The sequence below is a fragment of the Tenrec ecaudatus genome, chromosome 9 (genome assembly GCF_050624435.1).
Source record: "Tenrec ecaudatus isolate mTenEca1 chromosome 9, mTenEca1.hap1, whole genome shotgun sequence".
Classification (NCBI taxonomy): Eukaryota; Metazoa; Chordata; class Mammalia; order Afrosoricida; family Tenrecidae; genus Tenrec; species Tenrec ecaudatus.
Window position 1 is genome coordinate 42,364,815 of NC_134538.1, and position 23,330 is coordinate 42,388,144.

Consider the following 23,330-nt stretch of genomic DNA (forward strand, 5'->3'; position numbering starts at 1 on the left):
ATTCCGAAAAAAAAAAACAAACCCAAAAAACAAAGTTTTCCAACCACACACAGGAGGGATGGGTAGGGGGAGGTGCCTGTCCATCCAGCCCCAACCCCCCACCCCAAACTTCTAAATGACAGCAAACCTTTGTTCATTATTTAATTGGCTACGTGGCTTTTGTTTTCACTCTCACTGTCTGTAGAATAGGGCAGAACTGCCCCCCGTGAGTTTCTAACACTGTGTCTCTCTTTTTTTAAGTTTGGATTTTATTTTTAACAGTTTTATTGGCATATAATTCACATATCATACAATGCAATAGTTCGATCGCATCCAAAAGATTTGTACAATCATCACCACAATCCATTTTAGAACATTTTCTTCATCCTTGTTCTCATTCCCCCCCAACTTGACCTGCCATACCCCCATGGAGTCGTTTCTCCAGCCACTCTCTCTATCGATTTACCTATCCTGGATCTCATGTGCAGAAAAATGTTGTTTAAAAGAACTAACACCACTAACAAAGTATAACAAGCCTCAATAGAAAAGAAAGCAGAAACGATTAGAAACTAGAACAAGTTTAAATGGATTGTAAGGGAGATCAGATGACAGGGGGTAAGATGGTATCCTAACTGCATCTTCAACAATCCACTGTCCAACACGCCCTGCGGGACAGCAAAGCCACTTGCATCTCTGGTCCACGTTCCAAGGGGATTCACCAGGGCCTTAATCCACATGTCTTTCTCCTTTCCTTTTTTAACTGAAACATCTTTAAACCATGGAGATCCAATGATAAGACATTCCATTTTGATCTAACTATGTCTGCCCTAATAGACTTCACAAGGCGCTCTGTCTGATAACAGCTACTCATGTGCCTCCGTTATGACCAGAAGGTGGCCACCCTGTAAATGGATTTTGGGCTTCCACTGTCAGCCCTAGCCTTCAGCAAACCAGGTGTTTACAATTTAAGCTCTGATGCCGTTCCCTCCTTTATATTTGGATTATATTATTTACAATCCTTGGATCACACAGACTGGTATGCTTCTTCCATGTGGACTTAATTGACACCTCACTTAGATGGCTGCTTGTGTGAAAACAAACCTTTAAGACCCCAGATACTGTTTTTTTCTGATAGCCAGGCACCATCTGCTCTCTTCACCTCACTTTCTTACAGCACCCATCTCTTCAGTGATCTCTTCATGAGGGTGAGCATCAAGCAGGGTCAAGGGACTGTACCTCTATATGGGAGTAGAAAACCCCATCCTTTTCCCTTGTAGAGGCTGGTGGTTTTGAACTGCTGACCTTGCAGATCTCAACCTAACTTGTTACCATTAAGCTGAATCTTACAACTGATGATGTTAGTTTCTGTGACCTGCATAATCATAAAAATAAGGAAGAAAAAAGGAATTTTATACACAATTTGGACATTCAAAATAGTTTTTTTTTTAAGTAAAAACATTAGCTTTGTGAGATGGATATTTGTCGTAAGATAAGGAACAACAATAACAGGAGGTACATTCACCTTAGAACCATCAGGCATCTGAGATCAAAAGAGCAGCATTTCCCCAAGGGCAAAGGTCAGAGTTAGAAAAGAGAGAATGGAAACAGGAAACAGGGAGGAAGTGGCATAAATGAAGCCATATTGTGAGGATTACAATCAATGGCATGAATGAACTGGGTATGAATTGTTGAACGGAAAACTGATCCCTGTAAACCTTCATTCGAGTCAGAAAAGGGCAGTTTTTATAAAAGAGGAAAGAAAGAAACGAGGAGGCAGTTGCCGTGGAATCATTGCCACCCACAGCAACTCCATCTGTGGGGAAGTAGAGCTACACCCCAGAGGGTTTCCAAGGTTGTGACCTTTGGCAATCAGATGGTCAGGCCTCTCTTTCTCCATCCCCCTGGGTGGGTTCTCACACCCAACCTGGGGTCTGGGCTGCCCACGGGTCCCTGTCTTTAGAAAAACTCTTCTGAATGCTTTTCTTTACATCCGTTTTAACAGCTTAAATCTGCTTGCCGTCTGCAGAAGCCTAGCTACCGTGTTGCTCAGGGTCGCTCACCGTAAGTCGGCATCTCCTCCATGGCAGCGGTACTTTGGACGGGTTATCGTTAGGAGGCCCGAATAGGGACTCAAGGGGTGTCTCCCCAGATGCCTGCGTAGGGTCACGGCAAAGGGGTTGGAAAGAAATCAGGCACCCATTCGACCCTATGCTAAGATCCAAATTGAGCATGCTCAGACCCATGGCCCCTGGGCCCAGGTGGGAGGCCCACCTGGGTGCACAGAGTAGGTCCAAATGCATGACCACACCTAGGTGTGCTTAAACTCAGCCAGTGAGGTCGGCCAATGTCTTCAACCCCAGCCGAGAAGGTGAGAGTCTGACACGGGGAGGCTGAGCCTCTTGACTCCTCTTTGACCCTTCTCTTGCCAGCCGGGGTGGAGGCACGTGTGTGCCACCTGCGACCTGGCACCCGAGCTCCCTCTCAGGCCTCTGTCTCAGGGCGCTCTTTTGGGATTTCCTGTGAATACCTGAAACTTCCCCTTTCCTCACAGAAATCGCTTGGATTACAAAACCTGCTTCTGCCGCGTGCATTCTATCAGCGTAGCGAACCAAGAACCGAGGTATACCCCCCCTCCCCCCAAACCTAACATTCCCAGGAGAGGCCAGTCCCTGGAAAAGGACGTCATGCTCGGGAAAGTTAAGGGACAGTAAAGAAAGAAGATCCTCAACAAGATGGCTTGAACACAGTGGCTGAAAGGACGGGCTCAGACATGGCGACAATTGTGAGGATGGCACAGGCCGTGTGTGTGTGTGTGTGTGTGTGTGTGTGTGTGTGTGTGTGTGTGTGTGTGGCGGGGTCACCATGTTGTGCAGAGGGTCATGCTGAGTCCAAACCAACGGGTAGCCTTCACTTAGCTGACAGTGAAAGCCCAAGCCCAAGTGCACACCGCTGAAATGCACTAACCCTCTGCCGAAGCGTTTCTGACCCCTGACCAGGTGCATAGTCTTGCCCTCGGGCAACGTGCATTGGAAATTGGGTTCCCTCCACCCCTCTCCTGCCAGCCCAGTGAGCAGCAGTCTCCCCAGGGGCTCACCTGTGTGCGTTCTTGAGGAGACCACTTTCTCCAGGGTCCCATGTTCATCAGACCCTGACCACCTTGGTAGGCAGGCCTTGGACCAAGCTTGTAAGCTCATCCAACACAATGTACTTGTTCCAGTCCCGGTCCCATTCGTGACTAAGTCCTAGGACACCATTAGGACATCATGCTAATGGTCTCCCTCATCTACACAATGTGTTTTTTGTCTTGTTTGTCCTGTGTAAGGCTGAATAAACATCCTCTTTAAATGATATCTGCGTTTGGCCATCTCTTGAAACTCTAAACAAATCTTAGGCCTCCTGCCTCCTCCTTTAGCACATCAACATTGAAGCCCACAGGCTTCTGTCTTGGTCTCCCCTAAGGGGAGAGACAGCCCCCTGTTCTGGCGATGAGTCCTGGTGGTGGCATGCTCACCAGTTGGGCTGCTGACTGCAAGGTCCGCATGCGGAAGCCCCCACCAGCTCAGAGGCAGAACCATGAGCCTCCGTGCTCCCGTAAAGAGTTCCAGGCAAGGAATTAGAGAGGCACTATGGATCAGCTTGGGCCCGATGGCAGGTCTTGTTTCAAAAGGCAGCATATGAGGCCTGTTGGCACAAGAGGCACAAGAGGGAAAATATCGTAGGTAATGAGCCGGGTAGGAGCCTGCCCGTGGCAAGCCCTGTGGAAGTGGGAGGATGAAAGCAATGGAGGAGAAGGAGGAGAAGAAGGCGGGCAGCTTGTGATGAGAGCTACAGAAATCAGTGACTGCCAGGATGGAGGCGCTTTGCCCTTGTCCCTTGCCTGCGGCCCCTGAGGGGACTGCCTTAAAAACAGTCTTGTGACAACGGGAGGCTCGTTTTTGTTAGGTGCTATCAAGCCAGTTCTCACCCATAAGGCTCCTAAAACAACAGAACCAAACGCTGCCTGGTCCTGTGCGTCCTCCCGATTTTCTGAGCTCATTGTTGCGGCCACGGTGTCAGTCCATCTTGTCGAGAGCCATCTTCTTCTTTGTTGCTCCTCCATTTGACCAAGCATGATGTCCTTCTCCAGCACTGGTCTCTCCTGATGACATGTCCAAAGCGTCTCAGACAAAGTCTCACCCTCCTCGTCTCTCAGGAGCTCTCTGGCTGTCCTTCTTCCCAAACAGACCCGTTTGTCCTTTGGGCGTTCCCTGGTAGTTCACTGTGCTTCGCCAGCACCATAGTGCATGTGCACGGATTCTTCTTCAGTCTTCCTTCTTCAGTGTCAAACGTTCACATGCAGAGGAAGCCACTGAAAATACCATGGTTTGGGTTGGGCATCCCTTGTCCTTAAAGTACCATGCTTGTTTTTCAATACTCTAAAGAGTAGCAGATTTCCCCAATGCAACATACCTTTTGATCTCCTGACTGCTGTTTTTTAAAGCATTGATTACGAGTCCAAGCAAGACAACATCTTTGACGACTTCAACCTTTTCTCCATTTATTCTGATGCTACCTATTGGTCCAATTGTGAGGATTTGGATCTTCTTGACATTGAGATGTCCCCCATGCTGAAGGCTGTGATCCTCGATCTTCATCATCAAGTGGTTCACGTCTTCCTCACTTTCAGAGCAAGGCTGTGTCACCTGCATGTCGCAGGTTGTTCATAAGCCTGCCTCCCATCCTCATGCAGCATGCTTCTTCACGTAATCCGGCTTCTCGATTTGCTCGGCGTGCAGATTGAATTCGTAAGGTGAGAGGCTATAACCCTGACACACACCTGTCCTGATTTTAAACCGTGCAAGGGATAGGAGGCTTTGTCACCTCATTTAGCACAGCGGGGGTTCTTGGAGGGAGGTGCTGTGGTTAGGTTTCCTGATCTTTTCGCAGCGCCCCCTTGTGGTGGAAGGGATCCAAGCGAAGCTGAGAAAGAACAGTGAAGTTGAAGGGGACGGGCACTGTGAGACATCACCCTGAAATCAGCCTGTGAAAACACGCCATGGAAGACCCAGAGTATCCCCCGACCCCTGTCCATGGGGTTTCAGAAATCACATTCCTTCCCTTTTTATTCCTCAGAGACCATCTTGGACAGTACTTGGAAGGCGGTCCATTTTTCTTTAAGAGACTGAAGGATTGTTGGCTAGGACTGAATTTGCCTTCCCCATCACCCTCAAGCTAACCAGTGAATGGGCCTTGAGAGGCCAGGGTTTCAGGGTTTGTTTGTGTTTTACATCCCAAATATTAGTTGAATGACATTTTGAGACCCAGTTCCTTTTACAAAAGCAAAAGATTGGAAACAATTTAAATGTACTGAAATAGAATATTTCAACCCCTTATTTACCCATGCATGCAGTGTAAATGTATGTGTTATTAAAGTTATGTTTGTGAAAAAAATCTTACCATAGTGAATGAAGGGGGAAGTGCAGAGTGGAGAACCAAAGCCCATTTGTCGGCCACTGGAGATCCCCTCGCAGAGGGGGCTAGGGGAGGAGATGAGTCAGTCAGGGTGTGATGCAGCACTGATGAAGAATATAGCTTTCCTCTAGTTCCTAAATGCTTCTCCCCCACCCACCCTCCGCCCCACTACCATGATCCGTATTATACCTTGCAAGTCTGGAGAGAGCACAGATTGTACACTGGTGCAGATAGGAGCTGGAGGCACAGGGAATCCAGGGCGGATGATACCTTCAGGACCAGGGGTGTGAGTGGCAATACTGGGAGGGTAGAGGGAAAGGGGTTGGAAAGAGGGAACCGATTACAAGAATTTACATGTGACCTCCTCACTGGGGGACAGACAACAGAAAAGGGGGTGAAGGGAGACGTCAGACAGGGCAAGATATGACAAAATAATAATTTATAAATTATCAATGGCTCATTAGGGAGGGGGTAGCGGGGAAAGAGGGGAAAAAAAAGAGGACCTGATGCCAAGGGCTTGAAAATAATGAGGGCAATGAATGTACAGATATGCTTTACACAATTGATATATGTATGGGTTGTGATAAGAGTTGTATGAGCCCCTAATAAAACATTTTAAAAATTAAACAAAAATAATAAACAATAAAACAAAAATATGTTTGTGAATAATAATAATAATGTTAAAAAAAGCCAAGTCAGCAGTTAGCATCTACCAGGCACTCCTTGAGAAAAAGATGAGGCTGTCACTTCTGACATCTCACTTCCTCAGAAACCCACAGGGGGTGGGGTGGGGCGGGGCAGGACTCTGTTGGCTAGGAATCAGGATTGACTGAATGGCAGGGTGTTTGGTTTTTCGGTTTTGATTCTGGAGGAACATCCTAGTCAACAAGCTTCTGCTTCTAGGGTATCTACTCCCACCAATCTCTGCTCCTTTAATCTGCATTATATCTCAAGAGAGGTTAAACCACATTCGAGACCCATCCTGTCTCATTCAGAGAGAACTGGTAGCCAAATGGAACTGTGGTGTGCTCATGGCAAAGCGGTGTTCCAGTTTAAATTCTGAGCACTGAGTCCACAGAGAGAGATCGTCCCAAATTCATTTTGAATCTCCACATGGATTAAATGTCCACTGAATTTCTTCTGATGGTTTCCTGGCAATGGGAACAGCCTTGCCCTCAGGCAGAGTACACTAGAAGGCAGATTCCAGCCACTCCCCTAACCAGTCCTAGGAGGGTCGGGTCTAGTTTTTAGGGAACTGCCTGGGTGTGTCCTTGATGGATAAGGAACTCTGGTGGTATAATGGTCATGCTTTGGGCTGCTAACCCCAAGATCAGCAGTTTGAACCCACTGGGGCAGGTCTACCCTGTCCTATAGGAACACTATGAGTCAGAGCCCACTCAACGGCAGTGAGTTTGGGGAGTCTTGTCCTTGTTGGAACTTTGGGGTACTAAGGTAGTATGGCCATGAGTAACATCCTGACTGCCTTGATCTGTGGGCCCTAAGCCAATCTTTGTAAGCTCTTCTGTCTGACATAATGTAAGTGTCCCAATCATGGACCCAGTCCTGCTTCTAAAGTCCCAGCCGCAATGGTGATGCACTGATCAGCCACCAATTGAGCTTTTGTGACAGTTTCCTTTGCCCTCCGTCTTAGAGCTTGAATTCAAGCAACCCTTTTGCTCGAGGTTCTGGATGACAGTGAAGGCCCCAAATCCATTTACAGAGTCCCCACAGGAATTAAGCTCCCATTGAATTCCTTTTGACCATTAACCATGATGGTCTTGCCCGCAGGCAGGGTTCATTAGAACATAGCCTACTTCCACACCCTCTCCAGCCAGCCAGGGAGGGCTACCCTCCCTTAGGGTCCTGCCTAGGTTTGTCCTTCAAGATGACCTTGCTGGGGGTTTCTGTCTGTCATGCCCCAACTGCCTTGGTAGGAAGGCCCTAGTCTAATCTTCCCAACTTATTGAATGTGCCCCAACCGTCTCAGGCTCGTGTCTGTTACCCCAATTAGGAGGCATTGATCTGTCAACAGAATGCCTGTCAGACCATTTCCTTTGGCCTCTGATGTCCTTTTTATAGCTCATTATCTCAGCAAACCCTCGAATGCCATTACGATCTTGTACTAAGGGCTCCCTCATCTGGATGATGTGCCTTTGTCCTCTTTAAGACTTAAATGCTCTTCTTAAATTGTATTTGAAATTGGTGGGTCTCTTGTGCCCCAAACAACTCCTATGTGCTATTCAAGATGCCAATTCCATTATGACCTCATGCTGATGGCCTCCTTCGTCCAGGTGATGGGCGGGGCTTTGTCTTTGTCCTCTTCAATGCTAAACAAAGGTTATCTGTAAATATTTGAGATCTGGGTGTGTATGTTCTCTTTTGTCTCCTACAACCAGAGTTGGGATTTTTAACATCCATCTGGGGCGGGGGTGAGGGTAAGGGGGAGCACAGTTGAATCCGTCATCTGGGGTGCCCTGGAACAGGATTTTATCCCCTGCCTGTTTCCCTGACCGAGATGTGCATCTAATAATGCTCCACCCATTAGCTGGGCCTGCCTGATACCTGAGCCAGTGCTAAACAAGGCGAGAAGTCAAAGGTCATGACCTCACCATCTTCGTGGGAGCCTGAGGCTGAGTTTGGTAGCACTGGCTCTTCTACCAGAGTCAGAAAGTTTCCTGGACACCCACACAGCCTGAGCCATAGCAGCTCCCCACTTCCTAGTGCCAGGATAGGGCTCTGCCTCAGTGGCCATACCTGCTAAGCCTAGAACCCTACTTCTTACCCCCAAGCTTTCCCTTCCCAGGGAGTGCTGGTTTCGACTCCCAATACTTCCTAGAATTACAGGAACTATGGCTTTCCCCACCCCCACCCTCCAGTACCTCCATTCGCCCAGAATCTGGGCATCTTGCTCCCCAAGTCCTGTTGATTCAAATCATTTCTTCTTCCCACCTCTACTGCCAGAGCTGTAGAACCAACCACTGGACCCTCGCCAGGTTCCCTGCAGTCACGTGAAACATACCACCTTCTACAGTAAGGATGGCAAACCTTTGTCTGTCAAGGGCCAGTTGGATATTCATAACCTGGTTTGCAAGCCACACTAGTCAAACATTGTATGAGCTCATCCCTAATGTGATGGCTGGAGTTGCTTTCTTTTGGTGAAGCGTGATGGGCTTTATCTGGCCCGTGGGCCTGACATTCCCCGCCTCTGCTCTATGGGATCATTTGTTAAGGCCCAATCTTGAACATGCTTAAGGTGCCCTGCCCACCTCCAACACATCCAACTCTATTCATTCTCCACGCTCCTGCCACAGTCGCTGTTTCTTCTCGGTCGCGTGCGGTGTTGCCACAGACTCCCAAGGCTAGTCCTCGGTAGGTGGGATGGTCACCTGCCCACAGAACTTGCCATACCCTTTGGCCACAGTGCTTTGAGCAACAGGATGCCCCCACTAGTGCCTCTGCTCAGGCTTCCCAGTCCTCCTCTCACTCAACCCTCTCCCTGACCACTCCCACAATCAAGGTCCCAGCCTCGGGGCAGCTCTAAGACACCAGTGAGGTGGCTACGACAACCATTGAGGTGAGAGACTGCGAGGCAAAGAGAGGAGAGACTTACTTCTCAATGACCTATGACTTCAAGTTGTCCCCGAGGCCCGACCTGTGCTGACCCTGTCCCTACCAGAATGACGCACTGCCCTGTCCTCTGTCATCCTCAGCCTTCTTCCCATGCTTGAGCCCATTGTGGTAGCCACCGTGTCAGTCCGACTCCTGGAAGGCCTTGCTCGCTTTCGCTGCCCCTCCACTTCGCCAAGCATCGTGTCCGTCTCCAGGGACTTGTCTCTTCTGACAACATGTCCAAAGGATGCACGGCAAAGTTTCGCCATCCTCGCCTCTAAGGAGCACTCTGGCCGTACTTCTTCCAAGACAGACACGTTTGTCCTTTTGATAGACTGCGGTATCTTCGGTATTCCTTTCCAGCACAATTCAAACACGTAGATTATTTTTCGATCTTCCTTATTCAGTGTCCAACTCTCACATGCCCATGAAGCATTTAGAAATGCCACGGCTTGGGTCAGGCGCACCTTAGTCCTCGAAGTAACATCTTTGCTTTTCAACACTCTAAAGATGTCTCGGGGGAGCAAAGTTACGCAGCAGAACGCATCATTTTGATCTCTTGACTTCCAGGCGGCCAGCTAACGTATGAATCCTAAGCCTCATGGCCATTAAGTTGAGCCGAGTCATAAATAGGTTGGAGGACAAACAAATGTTTGAACTATGACAGTGAACCCTGGACATACAATATTAATTATTCACCTATTGATAACAACAGAGGTGGGCCCAGCTGGGAAAGATTAGCTGTCAAGGTTCTGAGCAAGCCCCCTGCAGTCTGGGATGACAACCCTGTTTCATAGAACTCTGTGCCCTCCACTCTTCAGTAGGAGAGCACAGGGAAGGAGCAGAAGTCTTGCCTCACTGTGTTAGTCCAGGTAGACTAAAGACACAAATTCATAGACACTCATTTGTGTGTAAGAGAGAGCTTTATATCAAAGAGCAATCGCACATTAAGAAAACATCCCAGCCCAGTCCAAATCAAGTCCATAAGTCCAATATTAGCCCATATGTCCAATACCAATCTATAAATTCCTCTTCAGATTCACAAAACACAACCAATGATGCCTAATGCAGGACTCATAGGCCAGTGGGTGGCAAGTCTTATGGATCCAGTGGCGGTGGAAGCATCTCAGCACTAGCAGGGGTCTCCACGTGCCTCCTCCAGCTCCAGGGCTCTAGCCTAACTCCATGTGTCTTGTCATCAGGAATACAGAGAGTGAGTTTCTCCTGCCTCCAGTGAGCTATTTATCTCCATCGCACAGGCTGAACTCCACCCCTTAGCAAGTTGACAGATTATGTAACCGCCACATTCACACAACTCTAGATTTGAGTTCTGGCTCTGTTGCTTAGTAGCTGAGTGACTTTGGCTCGGCTGCTCAATCTCTCTGAAGCCTCGTTCTTCCTCTGTAATATACACACAGAAGCCGAAAGGTGTGATCATTAATATTGGCATTGCCGCCAAATGGCCTGGGTTTGAAGTCCTCTCCTACATATGCAGGGCCTTCAGAAAGTTTGTGGGAAAAGTGTATTCGCTTTCCATTCCATTTCCCCCCCCAGCTTTTTTGAAGCCCTTCATATTGGTTATGAAGCTGCTGAGCTTCAGTTTCATATGAGAAAAATTGAGCTAATAATCATAGGTACTCCTGGAATTGCTGTGGAAATTACAAATAAGATCGTGCCAGTTCCCAGCACAGTGCCAGCACACGGGGGCACTCACAGAGGGCGGCTGGAGCTATTATCACAGAAAGCATCTGGCATGGTCGCCCAGGTGGAATCTAATTGATGCTGATTCAAGGAAATCACAGGTGTGTCAATTCAGACTACGTTCCATAAGGTTTTCAATGACTAATTCTTCAGAAGTAAATTTCCAGGCCAGTCTTCCAAGTAGCCTTGCAGTAGTCTTGAATGTTCAACCTTTCAGTTAGCAGCCAAGTGTGTGATCTGTTTGTGCCACACAGGGACTCCTTGACACATTGAGCTTCCGAAACTGAATCCCTATGGGAGCAGACAGTCTTATCGTTCTCCCTTGGAGCGGCTGGTGGGTTTGAACCACTGACTTTGCTGTTAGCAGCCGGCAGTGCCACTAGGGCTCCTTCTTGATATATTAACCAAGTCCAACCCAACCACTGCTATCAATTTGATTCCAACGTCCGAGACTATGGATCCTCACATCAAGCACTCACCATTACCCAGCCCAGTCCGACGCACAGTGACCTATGGGGCAGGGTGGAGCTTCCAGGCTGTAACGCTGTACGGGAGTAGAAAGCCTTCATCTTTCTCCTGAGGAGCAGTTTTGTCACTACTGACCTTGGAGTTAGCAGCCCAAAGCATAACCCACTAGGGAACCCCGACTCCTTGTCATCTTAATTCACCATCGTTGTGAGCTCACCGCCACCCCCTGTCTTTCCTCAAGTCAAGCAAGGTCCATCTACGTGCCCCCCAGTCCTTACTCCTCCTTAGGACATGTACACTTAACTCCCTCTCGCTCCTCGGATCTGCATTTGGGTACACTAGCCAGCAAGGCAAAGTTCAAGAACAACGAGAAATGGGAGTCCTTCCAATCGGGACGCTACTCAGCTGGAACACTGTTTACGCGACAAGAACTCAGCACGCTGGAAGAATTCTTTTCTGAAAATTTACTTGTTTATTAAAAAGTTCCCAAGGTACAAAACAACAACAGAAGTGTTTTCAAAAACGCAGCCTGGCAGAGTGAGTCTGAGAGATGGGGAGTGAGAGTGCACACTGTTGGCCTCGCAGAGAACAGCATTCACCAGGAACCAGCCCAGGAAGGAAGCAGCAGACAGGAAACTCGGAGGGGGCACAGGATCAGTGGAAGGAAGCAGGGACAGGGACAAGGAGGCTGGGAGCAGGAGAGCAGAGGCTGCAATGCAGAGTGTGGGGCTTGGGACGGTGTGGGTGTGTGGAAAGAAAGCAGGAAGAATCGCAGGCACAGAGAAAAGTGCCCCCTGGAAACTTCCCCCTCCATTCTGACCAATGGATGCTCCCCAACTCTGCACCAAGACCAAGCCAGTTCATCTCAGACTGCCCCAGACTTGTCTACCACCTGTCTCTCAAAATAAGTTCCAGATCATGGGCCAGGATGGAAAAGGTCTAAGAAGACTAGATTCTCACCCAGGGAGGGTCCTTCCCTGAGCCACTGTATGCCCCCACCCCCACGAGAGGAGCTTATCCAAAGGGTGTTCCAAGATGGGGGTAGGAAGGATCAGGTAAGGCTGATTCAGGTGGATTGCTCTTTGTCTTCAGCTCCAGAGTGGAAGTGGGTGGAAGAACCTCTCAACAGCGCCACAGCAGGTTCTGGTGGGGCCCTGGAGGCCTGCTGTCCCCCATGAACTTCAGGCATCCTGGGGAAACCCAAGGGGGCAGAGACACAAAGAGAGAGCTCTTAGTAAAAGCATGTTAGTGAGTCTTTGGGTAAACAGCTTCTCTTCCTTAGGCTCGCCCTGGAGCCAGGCCGGCAGCTCTCAGTGATTTTGCAGTCCAGATCCCCCGTCCCAAGACAAAAGAGAATCCAGACTCTCAATTCTATCTGGCCTTGCTTTCTCTGTCACCCCCAAATAAATAAATAGATAGATAGATAGATAGATAGATAGATAGATAGATAGATAGATAAAAAGCATCTTTATCACCTAGATAAATGGCTCATTTTCCTGTTGGGAAACATTTTTGTTTTTACTGTTCAAATTGGGGCCTTTGATAGCGATTCAAATCTTTGAGTGAAATACAGTTTAGGAAAACAACCCAACTGTGAAGAGCCTGCAGCCTGATGCTAAACCAGGAGGCTGACCCAGGGGGAAAAACTAGTGAGGAGCAACCCAGTCACTTCCCAGCTACTTCAAACAAGAAGCCAATCACTCATGCGCCTGCACCACGGCCTGGCCTGACCCGGCCCGGCTAATGCAATCACTTGCAGTGGAAATGCTTGAGAGATTTACTGGCCTTTGCAGGCTCTCCTCAGTACCCCTTTCTTCCAATCCTCCTGGTTTCCTTACATCTTTGGGGCATACATGCAGACAGACCCAGCTCGGAAAGGTTCCAGGTCAAACTGTCTCCCCTGAGACATCTATTTTTGGGGCTGCAACCTGCCTTTCCTGTTCTTATGTTAATGAGAAAATCCAACGTAGGGTGGATCCTAAACCCAATCACTTCTGAGTTACGAAAGTAGCCACAGCGGCACTCATGCAAAGACATGCCAAGGGACACGGACAGCGGTCAATGGACGCTGCGCACTAAGAGATTCACAGAAGGGTCTACCTGCCAGGCCCGGTTTGGATGCAGAGCCTCCAAAGGGGAGCACATTCACATCTGCTCTTGAAGCCATTCGCGGATGGGGCTTCTGTTCGGGCAGCACCAGATACTGAGACGGAGGGTGTGCCCCCGGAACCTTGTAGGAATGTTTCTGGTGCGTGGATGTAGGGTGCCCTGGAGTCCATTGTGACTCAGCAACGCCACAAGCAGCGGAACGGGGACACTGCCCGTCCAGGTCCCCCTCACCGTGGCTGTCAGGCTTGGGCTCACCCCTCAGAATTCCATGAGGAGCTTATCACGACCGATAAACGAGCTGCTGTCCTCCCCTCGTCCCACAACACTACCCGAAGAGAGGAGCACTCCAAGGCCAGGTCCACAGCCGTCTCCCGGACCTACCCACTCCTCGTCCTCTGCGCCGTCTCCCTGCTCGCGGGCCTCCGCAGTGGCCCCTTCTGAAGACTTCTGGGCCATGATGTTGTCTGTCCAGGAAGTGCCTGTCTTTCCATCCCCAGCAAAATTACATCTGGTCACGGTTCCTGCCTCCAGTTTGGCTAATGACTCTGAAAGAAGAAGAGAAGCTGAATGGCCTTCTGCCTTGCGTGGGAAACACTGCGGGGAAGGGGAGGGCTTCGTCTGGGGTGGGGGGTCCTGTGGGACTCGATTCAGCCTTTGTCCTCTGTACTGTCTCGGCCAGGGTGTGGTGAGGGAGTCTCTGAGTGGTTCTCATCCTTCCTAATGCCGCGACCCTTTTGTACAGTTCATGTTGTGGGGACCCCCCTAACCAGAAAATTATTTTCATTGCTACTTCATATCTGTCATTTTGCTACTGTTATAAATTGGACAACCCCTGTGAAAGGGTCATTTGAACCCCAAAGGGGTCACGACCCACAGGTTGAGAACCACTGCACTAGATTACTAGGCTATAAGGCTGCTCACAAGAACCATGGGCTTGGACAACACTCTGGAATCCAGGGCATCCAGGCCAAGACCCCAAAGGCATGTGTCCAGGAATTTTAAAATAAATATCAAGTGACTTGGGGCCCACCGAGACTGGACTAGCCAGTGGCCATGAGCTCCGAGGAAAGGCTCAGGAAGGGGACCAGGAGTCCTCAACTCCCACACAAGAAGTTATGTCAGCAGGAAGGCTGTACTGCTAACCCAGGAAGGGGCCATCTCCCCGCGTTTTCAGCCGTAACCCGGCCCCCAGCTCGAGCTCCATCACTTCCATCTGTGCCTCGGGCATCCAGAAGGCCACGGTCTGGTCTGGGGTGAGGCTCGCCGTCAGTGCCAGCAGCTCTGGCTTATTGACCAGCTCCTTCAGCGCCTCGGGGGTGAGCCTGTCCGTGTCCCCCTTGGCTTCTACCTCTGCAGATAGACAGCATTGGATGGGTTATTATCGATTCACTTACAGAAACAAAAACACACACTCACTGCCATCGAATTAAGCTTGGCTCAAAGCTACCCTGCAGGACAGGGGAGACCTGCTCCTGTGGCTTCCTGGGGCTGTGAATCTTACAAGAGCAGAAAGCCTCAGTTTTCTCCTTCGGAGTGACTGGTGGGTTTGAACTGCTGGACTTGTGGTTAAGTAGCCCAAGGCATAATCCACTATGTCACCAAGACTCCTGAAGTTCTTACAAAGGGCTTATGTTTACCTTTTCTTTCTTCTTTTTTTCCCCTTTACGTTTCTTTTGATTTCTGTTCCTGAGAATATGAGGGTAAGTCAAAAAGCATGGCTAGAAAGTCATAGAAAATGTTCTTCAAGAGAAACATCAAATCGCGAAGCTACCGTTTTCTCAGTATGTCGTCCACACTTAGGTCCACCCTCTTCGGAAGGTGGCGCTTCCATCTCCCAGACATTCTGCATTCTCTGATTTACACCAGGGCAAAATGGCAGCTTTGGCCTTCTTGGGGTCTCAAATCATTCTTCTTTGAAATATCCTTTTGAGTTTGGGAAACAAAAGGACGCCTGAAGGGGCCAGACCAGGGGTAGGGCCATGGGTAGATGGGGTAAGGCACCCCAATGAGATTTTCACAAGCCATTCTGCTACCCTCAAAGACGGAGCAGCTGCACGGCTGATGGGTAAAATTACCCCTTGGTCCAACTTCCTTGGCCTTTTCCTCACCACTGTGGTTTTCAATTTTCTGAAATCCTCCTCAAAATAAGTTCCGCAATCACCAGGTCTGAGAAAATCTACCAATATGACCTCTTTGGAATCCAAAAATTTCGGCACTAGAACTTCTCAGCTGATCTCTCTGCCTTCATTTCACTGGCCCCGCAGCTCCCTCAGAAGCCACCGTTTCGATTGGCGCACGCCGCTCGCTCGGGACTGGACTGGCAGCGGCAAGGCTCGTCCTCAGGAGCTTCAGCTTTGTTGGAAAGATCAGCCCTTCGAGCCAGCCCATCTTCATGCAGTGCTTTTAGAAACCGTTCAACCCAAAGCTTGATCACTTACCACTGAAAACGCCGAGCCAGTGAGAGCTCAACTCCAAGAGCTACCTTAACAATGGTCATCCTATAGTCTTCGACCAGTGTCTGCTCTTCGGACGCTGTTTCTTCATTCACCGGGTTGACTGTCTTCCCTCTTGGGGTTCATTTCGTAAATTTTTCCAGCATTCCTCAAAATTCTTGGTGCTTCTAAAAACTATTGTTTTACGTAGGACAGCCTATCTATGTTACGAAGCTTCGGTGATTTTAGAAGATGTTCATCTAAGTTTTGCTAAAAATCTTATATTAGCCCTGACCTCAAAATGGTTTTTCCTGACATAGAAGTATGCCTTTTGCTGAAGGTACCTCATGAAACTAAGACGATATTACTACGAGAACTTATCTGCCACCAGTCATCAGTCATTGCTCGTATGAACTGGAACCCCAACCAGCAATTCAGTGACATTGATTACATTCTTCAAGTTGTGGCGCCATGCCCGGCCTCCTTTTCCCCAAGTGTCCCTTCTGCATCACCATAAACTCACTGCCCGCCCCCATGCTTCTTGTCTAATCCACAAGAGTAGCTGTTGTCAATTTAATACCCTATAGATCAGCAGTTCTCAACTTGTGGGTCGCGACCCCCTGAGGGTCGAATGACCCTTTCACAGGGGTATCCCAATTATAACAGTAGCAAAATTACATTTTTCCATAATTATGAAGTAGCAATGAAAACATGGCTGGAGGTCACCTCAACATGAGGAACTGTATGAAAGGGTCATGGCAGTAGGAAGGTTGAGAACCACTGATCTAGATTGATCTTGACTGATCAGACTGCTCAAAACAGTCTTCACTAAAAAACTTTCGGGGATACCTATGTTTGGTTTCAGGTTTCAAGATGATCTCAGGGCCCTGGGCTCAGGGGTTCATCTAGCCTCCATGGCTCCAGAAAGTCTGGAGTCCCTGAGAATTTGAACTTCTGATCCATATAATCCCTGTTTAGATCAGGATTCCTGTAGTGTCTTTGAGGAATCAGCTGTTCGGTAATGGTCGCTGTGCACGCTCCAGTTCTGGTCTCATGGCAAAGGGGGCAGTTGTTCATGGAGTTAGCCAGCTACCCCTTCCATTCCTCCTCCTATGCCCGACTCTCCTCCTCCCTCTGCTACTCCCACAGAGCGTCTTTTGTGACTGAGTGCTCTAGATGCCTTGCCTCAGTCACCCCTCACAGACTGCACAGCAGGCCTGTGGGTACTCATGAATCTGAGCTTAGAGCAAATTACTTCATTGCCCTGCGCCTGAAAAGGAGGGAGAAAATGTGCCTGTTTGACAGGACTGACAGCAGCTGTAAACGAAATGAGGCCTGTAAAGCATGTGTCAGCACAGTATCTTCCTGACCAGTAAATCTCAGTGAGGGTTACTCCATCTTTAAGATTCCCATGTTACAGATGAGAAAACCTGTGCTCAGAGAAGTTAAGTTACTGCTCTAAGATCACACAACGAGTCAGTCTCCAAACTCACTACAGAATTCTGCCTTCCCCCTGAAACCATGGAGGCCAGGCAGGGATCTCTCCAGATCCTGAGTCTTACTGCTTTGGGGAGAGGTAGGGAGGATCTGCTGAAGCAGGAACAAACTTTAGTGGTCTCCAGATGCTCTACGGATCCCCTCTTACTGGAAGCTTCTCCTGACTTACATGGTTACAAGGGCGGAAGAACCCCAAAGCAGCAGGTCAGGCAGCAGGCTGCTGGCTCGCAGGGTTTTGGGGGTTGTTGTTATTGTTAGGTGTTCTCGAGCCGGCTCCGACTCACAGTGACCTTATGTACCATAGAACGGAACGCGGCCCCGTCCTGGACCAGCCTCACAATAGCTGCTAAGGTTGAGCCCATTGTTGCTGCCACTGTGTTAATTCATCTCACTGAGGGTCTTCTTTTTCACTGACACCACTTTACCAAGCACGATACTCTCCTCTTGGGGCTATTGTCTCCTCATAACATGTCCAAAGTACACAAGATAAAAGTCTAGACATCGTCCCTTCTACAGAGCATCCTGGTTTTACTTCTTTCAAGACAATTTGATTTGTTCTTCTGGAAGTCCATGGTATAGTCAATATGTTTGCCAATGCCATGATTCAAAATGGAAGCTAACAAATCCCAAAATCGGCAAGTCAGATGAAAGGCTGCTGGCTCAAGTCCCCAGACCAGGAGGTCAGAGGATGACAAATCAGATACAGGATCAAGAAAGGGTAGACTTTGCCAAAACATCTACAGCTGTTGGATGCAGGCCATTCCCACAAGGGAATAAATGCCTCTTCCAATGGATTGACCACTCACATCAGATCACAAAATGGAGACTGTTTACTTAGTGTTTATCAAACCACTAAGAAGCATGACCTAAACAGATGGACACAACCAGTTAAGAGTCCAGAGCCAGGTCATGGGTGGTCTTGTAGCCTGTAGGAGAAGATGGAAGGGAAATAGAAAGCTAGACAGGACCCTGGTCCCAAGGTAGCTTCAAGGCTAACCATCCTGGGAAGATATTATCTAGGGGCTGAGAGGTTCAGGGGCCAAGGAAGAACGCCCTGTGGGAGGGCCCTGAGGGAGAAGGGTGGAAGGATACCTACTGTACGATGACATGAGGAAGCCCGTGTTCACCTTCTTTGTAGCGCTGAAGTTGGGTTCAAGTTCATTTCCCTTGGGGTCAAATTTGCGGCGGTGGATGCTGCTGGGCTGGACATACAACACGTAGTAGCGTTCCTGTGGTCCGGCAGAGAGAGAATGAGGAGGCTGCCATCACTGTGCTCACCTCAACACACAACGCCCCTGGGCTCTGGGCGTGGCCCTCCTCAACCTCACCTTAACCCTCAAGTCCCACCTCAGCTCTAAAAAATATTCAAGCTGGGCTGATGTCCCCCATTCAAATATTCATTCATTTATTCATTCATGTGTTCAGTAGAGCACACAATGAGCCCTGGTGGTGTAGTGGGTTGCATGTTGGGCTGCTGACCACAAGGTCAGCGGTTCGAAATCACCAGCCACTCTATAGGAGAAAGTGGAGGCTTTCTACTCCTGGAAGCAGTTACACTCTCTGAAACTCACAGGGGGCAGTTTTACTCTGTCCTACAGGCCTGGTATGAGTCAGAATCTACTAGATGGCTGCGAGTTGAGGTTTAGAGGTCCATAGTAGGGTGGGCACAAGGCCTGCACATGACCAGGATAGAAAGTACATGCAAAAATCCATGAGCCAAGCACAAAGCATGAAGCACCCCGAACACCATAAAGCAGAAGTGGATACAGCCAACGTGTCATGGGAAAGGTACTGAGAAAGACCTTGGGCCCAGTGGCCCCTCTGCCTCTTCCAACAGATTCATGACCTGGAACAAATCACTCCCAGCCTCCCAAGCTCCAGGATCCTCTGCGAGCCAGGGGTGAAGTGATGGCTACCCTTAGGAATGCTGCAAGGCTTCAATGGGATCCTGGGGAGGAGCAAGCACGGTGTTAAGCGGGAAGCGAACCCTAGCTGCTATTTGCCGGCTAGTCTAACAAGAAAAGGCCAACGCATGATGCCAGCAGACTGATGAAGAGATGCCCACTTCCTGGGAGAGCTGAGGAAGGTGAAGTCTCAGAGAGCAGAGAGACCTGCAAGTGCAGAGGTAAGGGACTAGAATAGATATTAAACACAAGACAGGTACACAGAAATCTAGAGTCCCACCTACAGTGGAGCGCCTTGAGCCACTTGGCCAAGACCTGGGGAAGCCGAGGCTAGGAAGGCAAGCGTGATCAGTTGGAGGCAGATCCCCAGTTGGCATTGGGAGCTTATCTGGTAAATAAGAAGGAATCCTTCGGAGCAGCAAAGACCCCAGAGGGTCTCTCAGGAAACAAGTTGGCAACAGGGCAGGAATGAGCTTTGGAGCGAGGGGCAGTCAGAAGGGGTAGGTCGGAGAGCCCATCACGACGGACTGGCGTTCCTGAGGATCTAGCCGAGGTGAGTGGATATGGATGAGGGAGGTCAGGAATGGCCAAGGGAGGAGCTCGACCTGACTGGACATTGCTTTTTTAGCTCTAGCTTCACCAAGAAACTTGGAGGAAGCAAGTTTGGAGCGGGCTGAGGAGAGCACCCTGCCTGCCTGGGCACAAGTCAGCCCTAGCAGAAGTTCAGCCTCAGCATGGGCGTGCACATGGACTCTCCTGAGAAGGTTGGCTCAGGACTCCAGATTGGCTTGGCCAGGAAGGGCGAAGCAAAGCATTTCTTGGCATCAAAGTAGTGGGGGGCTGGGAGGGGGGGGCGTTCTCATGGGGTAGAGAGAAAGGCTCTGGGTAGCACCATTGGCCACCTTGACAGGGTGCTACTATCAACGAGTCACCTTGTCAACATATCCGGGCCATGCCATGGGGTGGCGCGGACACTCAGAACAAGCAGCATCCGCTGGAGGCAGCCGTTCAGTTGGCGCTCTGGGTTGGGATTCTATTTGGCAGACAGGCAGGGATCCTTTGGCGCAGCAACGAGCGACAGCAAAGAGATGGCTGTGTAAGATGTCACCTTGGACATGAGAGAGAGCAACAGTGGCAGGGGCTCCAAGGAGATGGGAAGTCACTAACTGTCAACAACGGAGAGGTCACATGAAGCGTGGAAATAAAAGCCCAGAAAACAGCAGCCCTCTCCCATAGTCCCTGCCACCAATGTGCACCCAGTGGAGATCCAGGTCCACACAGGTGACCTGCTTTGTAAACGCCCAACATTCTTAGATGCCCAGTCGCAAACAGCAATGAAAAAAGATGAGTCGGTGCCAAGAGCCGCCCTGCTTCTATAGAGCTGCAAACAACAAACGTAGCGGTACATTTATGATAACCCACTCCCAAGGGCTGGCATGCGCACAACTGCCCAGGATCAGAGCTGGTACCCAGGAGGGGTGAGGTCGTTGGTTGCCCTCTCTGACCTTGCCTGCTACTTTGAGGCAGTGGGAAGTACCAGGCCAGAGGGAAGGGATCTGGGCCCTAGACTCTAAGAACAAAGAGCCAGCCACCCATCCTGCCTTCCTCCCCTCCTCTACTCCATGCCCAGCAAGGCTCCTGGCCCCATTCCTTTCATAAGTCACCCCTGCAGGCCCTCCTCAGGGCATCCACAAGCTGAGTCCTGAAGCATCCACCTCACCCCTTCCTGCTTTCAGGCTCCCAATCTCAGCCCAATCACACTATCTGGGTCCAGGGCCTGGTCTGTTTTCTGAGCTACGACCCGGGCCTTTCCTCCTGGCCACACACTGCCCAGCATGGCCTGAATGGATCCCTTCCCATCTTCAGCCACATTTGGTTGGTGTTGGTGTTGGGACACATCTCCCAACACCCCGTGCACCACTCAGTGAAGAAGCTGCATCCCTCCCCAGTCCTCGGCACTGGCAGAGCCTGGAGCAGGGAGTGACTTCTGGAAGGACTAAAGCCAGCGCCGAGCTGCCACCCCAGAAGCAGCGCACCTTCCTGCCGTGGGTATCCAAGATGCTGTGCCGTGACACATCCACCAGCTCTCCCTCCAGCAGGACCCCGTTGCCCCTGAGACAAGAGGAAGAGAAGGGATGGGTCAGCTCTGCCAGAAAATAGCCCCCTTCCAGTGTGATGGCCCAAGATCCGCGAAGCAAGATCCTGACCTGTGGGGGTGGGGGGATGGGGGCCGGTGGGAGGGGTGGATTTTATTATCCCAGAGTGGGTGTGCAAGTGAGGGCACTACCAGAGGGCAGTGCTGTTGAGACCAAGCAATGGGCCCCCCTGCAGAGCCCAGAACTCAGTCTTACATACAATAGGCAGAGAACACATTCAGCACTCCCCACTGCTCCTCAGGTGACAAAGACCGTGGGCACGAAGGGTTTTTGTAAACTATCAAAACGTTTACTACATATAAAGGATGTTGCCTTTTTATTAACCGAAAAACAATTTTGGGCGGGGGGGGGGGGTGTTTCTAAAGGGCTATCTATGATCATCCCTTCTCATTGACTTTAAAGCCGTGCATATATTTCTGTTGTCATTCACATCACATAGGGGACGACCTAATGACTCAGGGCCATCAAGTTTGACCCCTAGTGACCCTCTCGAACAGGACAGAACTGCCCCCTGTGGGTTTCCCAGACTGTCAATGTCTTCAGGAGTGGAAAGCCTCAACTTTCCCCTGAGCAGTCGGTGGTTTTGAACTCTGACCTTGGGTTAGCAGCATACTACGCCAGCAGTGCTCCTCAACAACCTAACACGGAAGTGGTTGGTGGAGCTGGAGAAACGGGGATGCGGGGACTTAGGATTTTCCTGACCAGACTGAGATGGCAGGGTGGCCCGTGAGATCAGCTGAACCCGAGGTTTTCTGGTTCCACTCTGCATAAAATCAGCACCGGAGGCTCCCTCTTTGGGAATGCAGAAATGGGAGAGAGGCTGACAAGGTGTGTGGGGTGGGGGTAGGAAATCACGATTGGAAAACAACTCTTATTTTGTCACAACCACCACATACAAAACAGGAGGTAGCATTTGGGTTTCAGGCAGTCTTGGTGGCACAATGGTTAAGGCACTTGGCTGCTAAAAGAAAACAGGGGCCCACCGGCTGTTCCAAAGGAAAAGGCTGGGCAGCCTGCTTCCTGAAGACTGACAGCGTCGGGACGCACGGGGCGGTTCTATTCCGTGCTCCCAGGTCGCTGTGCGCGGGATCGGCTCCAGGCAGGGGTGTGAGTGGCGTGTCAGTTTGACTGGAAGGGCTCCTTTGCTTTTAGGATCTGGATATCCGCCGGGGCGGGCTCTCCTGCACCCAACTCTGCCCTGGACTCGCCAACTCCCACCGGCACCCCAAGGGCGCGGTCCTTTCTAGAGGGGGTGGGCACCCGTGCAAAGGCCCGCGCTGGAGGAGGGACAGAGGTCGGGACAGGTCCGAGCCCGCGGGCAAGCCGGCCTGTGGCCCTGCGCATCTTTGTCTCAGGGGGTGCAGCTCGGGCTGCGGGGCGCGGGCCCGAGAGGGCAATCTGGGCACCCCAATCTTCCCTTCCTCCGTGCCACCCGCAGCCTGGGGAGTTGGGGTGGCGGAGTTGGGGTGGCTCCCAGAGGCGGCGGCGGGGCCTACCCCTGGTGGGCGCCAGGGTCCCAGGCGGCGGGCAGCCGCGCGCTCCGCACCGCCTTGTGCCGGAGGGCGCCGTCCTGGTAGATGCGGCTCATGGCCGCGCCGGGAGGCCCGAGGCGCGAGCCGGCTCCCGGGAGCAGAGGCGTGGGGCGGAGAGTGGCGGAGACGCGCCGGGCCGGGGCTGCGGGTCCGGGAAGGGCGCGGCTCCGCTCGGGCGCGCCCGGGCGGGATTTAAAGGAGCCGAGCCCCATTCCCTCCGGCCCGGCGCGCTGGGAGCGGGCTTCCTGCGCGACGCCCATCGCGGGTTAGGGACCTGCGTCCGCGGGCTCAGGGTACTTTCCCTCCTTCCCTGCGAGGGGAGGGAGGCCCTTGTCCCAACACACGCACAAAGGAGATATGTAGGAGGATGGGTTTGGGGGGAGCAGGAACGGGGAAGAGGGGGACAGCCCTCAGGAATGACGCTATGCCGACCTGTGCCCTCTCGTGGTCCCACAGTGGCTGAGGAAGGGGCTCCAGAGCTCTGGGACAAAT

The 23,330-nt window shown here is 50.7% G+C and overlaps 1 protein-coding gene across 1 annotated transcript; it reads right to left on the minus strand.

Annotated features, from left to right (window-relative positions):
• Positions 1-11,657: 11,657 nt before the first annotated feature.
• Positions 11,658-22,935, minus strand: LOC142456747 (arpin-like). The gene is made up of 6 exons (XM_075557980.1): positions 22,803-22,935; positions 21,187-21,262; positions 18,343-18,475; positions 14,461-14,667; positions 13,699-13,862; positions 11,658-12,398 (listed from the first exon to the last, which is right to left on the minus strand). Exons 1-6 carry the CDS (start codon positions 22,892-22,894, stop codon positions 12,390-12,392), a joined length of 681 nt encoding a protein of 226 aa, XP_075414095.1. The 5' UTR covers positions 22,895-22,935; the 3' UTR covers positions 11,658-12,389.
• Positions 22,936-23,330: the final 395 nt, after the last annotated feature.

What these genes read in the sequence shown, in the direction of transcription:
- LOC142456747 (XM_075557980.1), bottom strand. Translation starts at nt 22,894, where the DNA reads ATGAGCCGCATCTACCAGGACGGCGCCCTCCGGCACAAGGCGGTGCGG. An exon ending in TGGATACCCACGGCAGGAAG is followed by an intron (nt 18,476 to 21,186) that starts GTGCGCTGCTTC and finishes GCCGGACCACAG; the next exon opens with GAACGCTACTACGTGTTGTA. An exon ending in GGGAGATGGCCCCTTCCTGG is followed by an intron (nt 13,863 to 14,460) that starts GTTAGCAGTACA and finishes TTCTTCTTTCAG; the next exon opens with AGTCATTAGCCAAACTGGAG.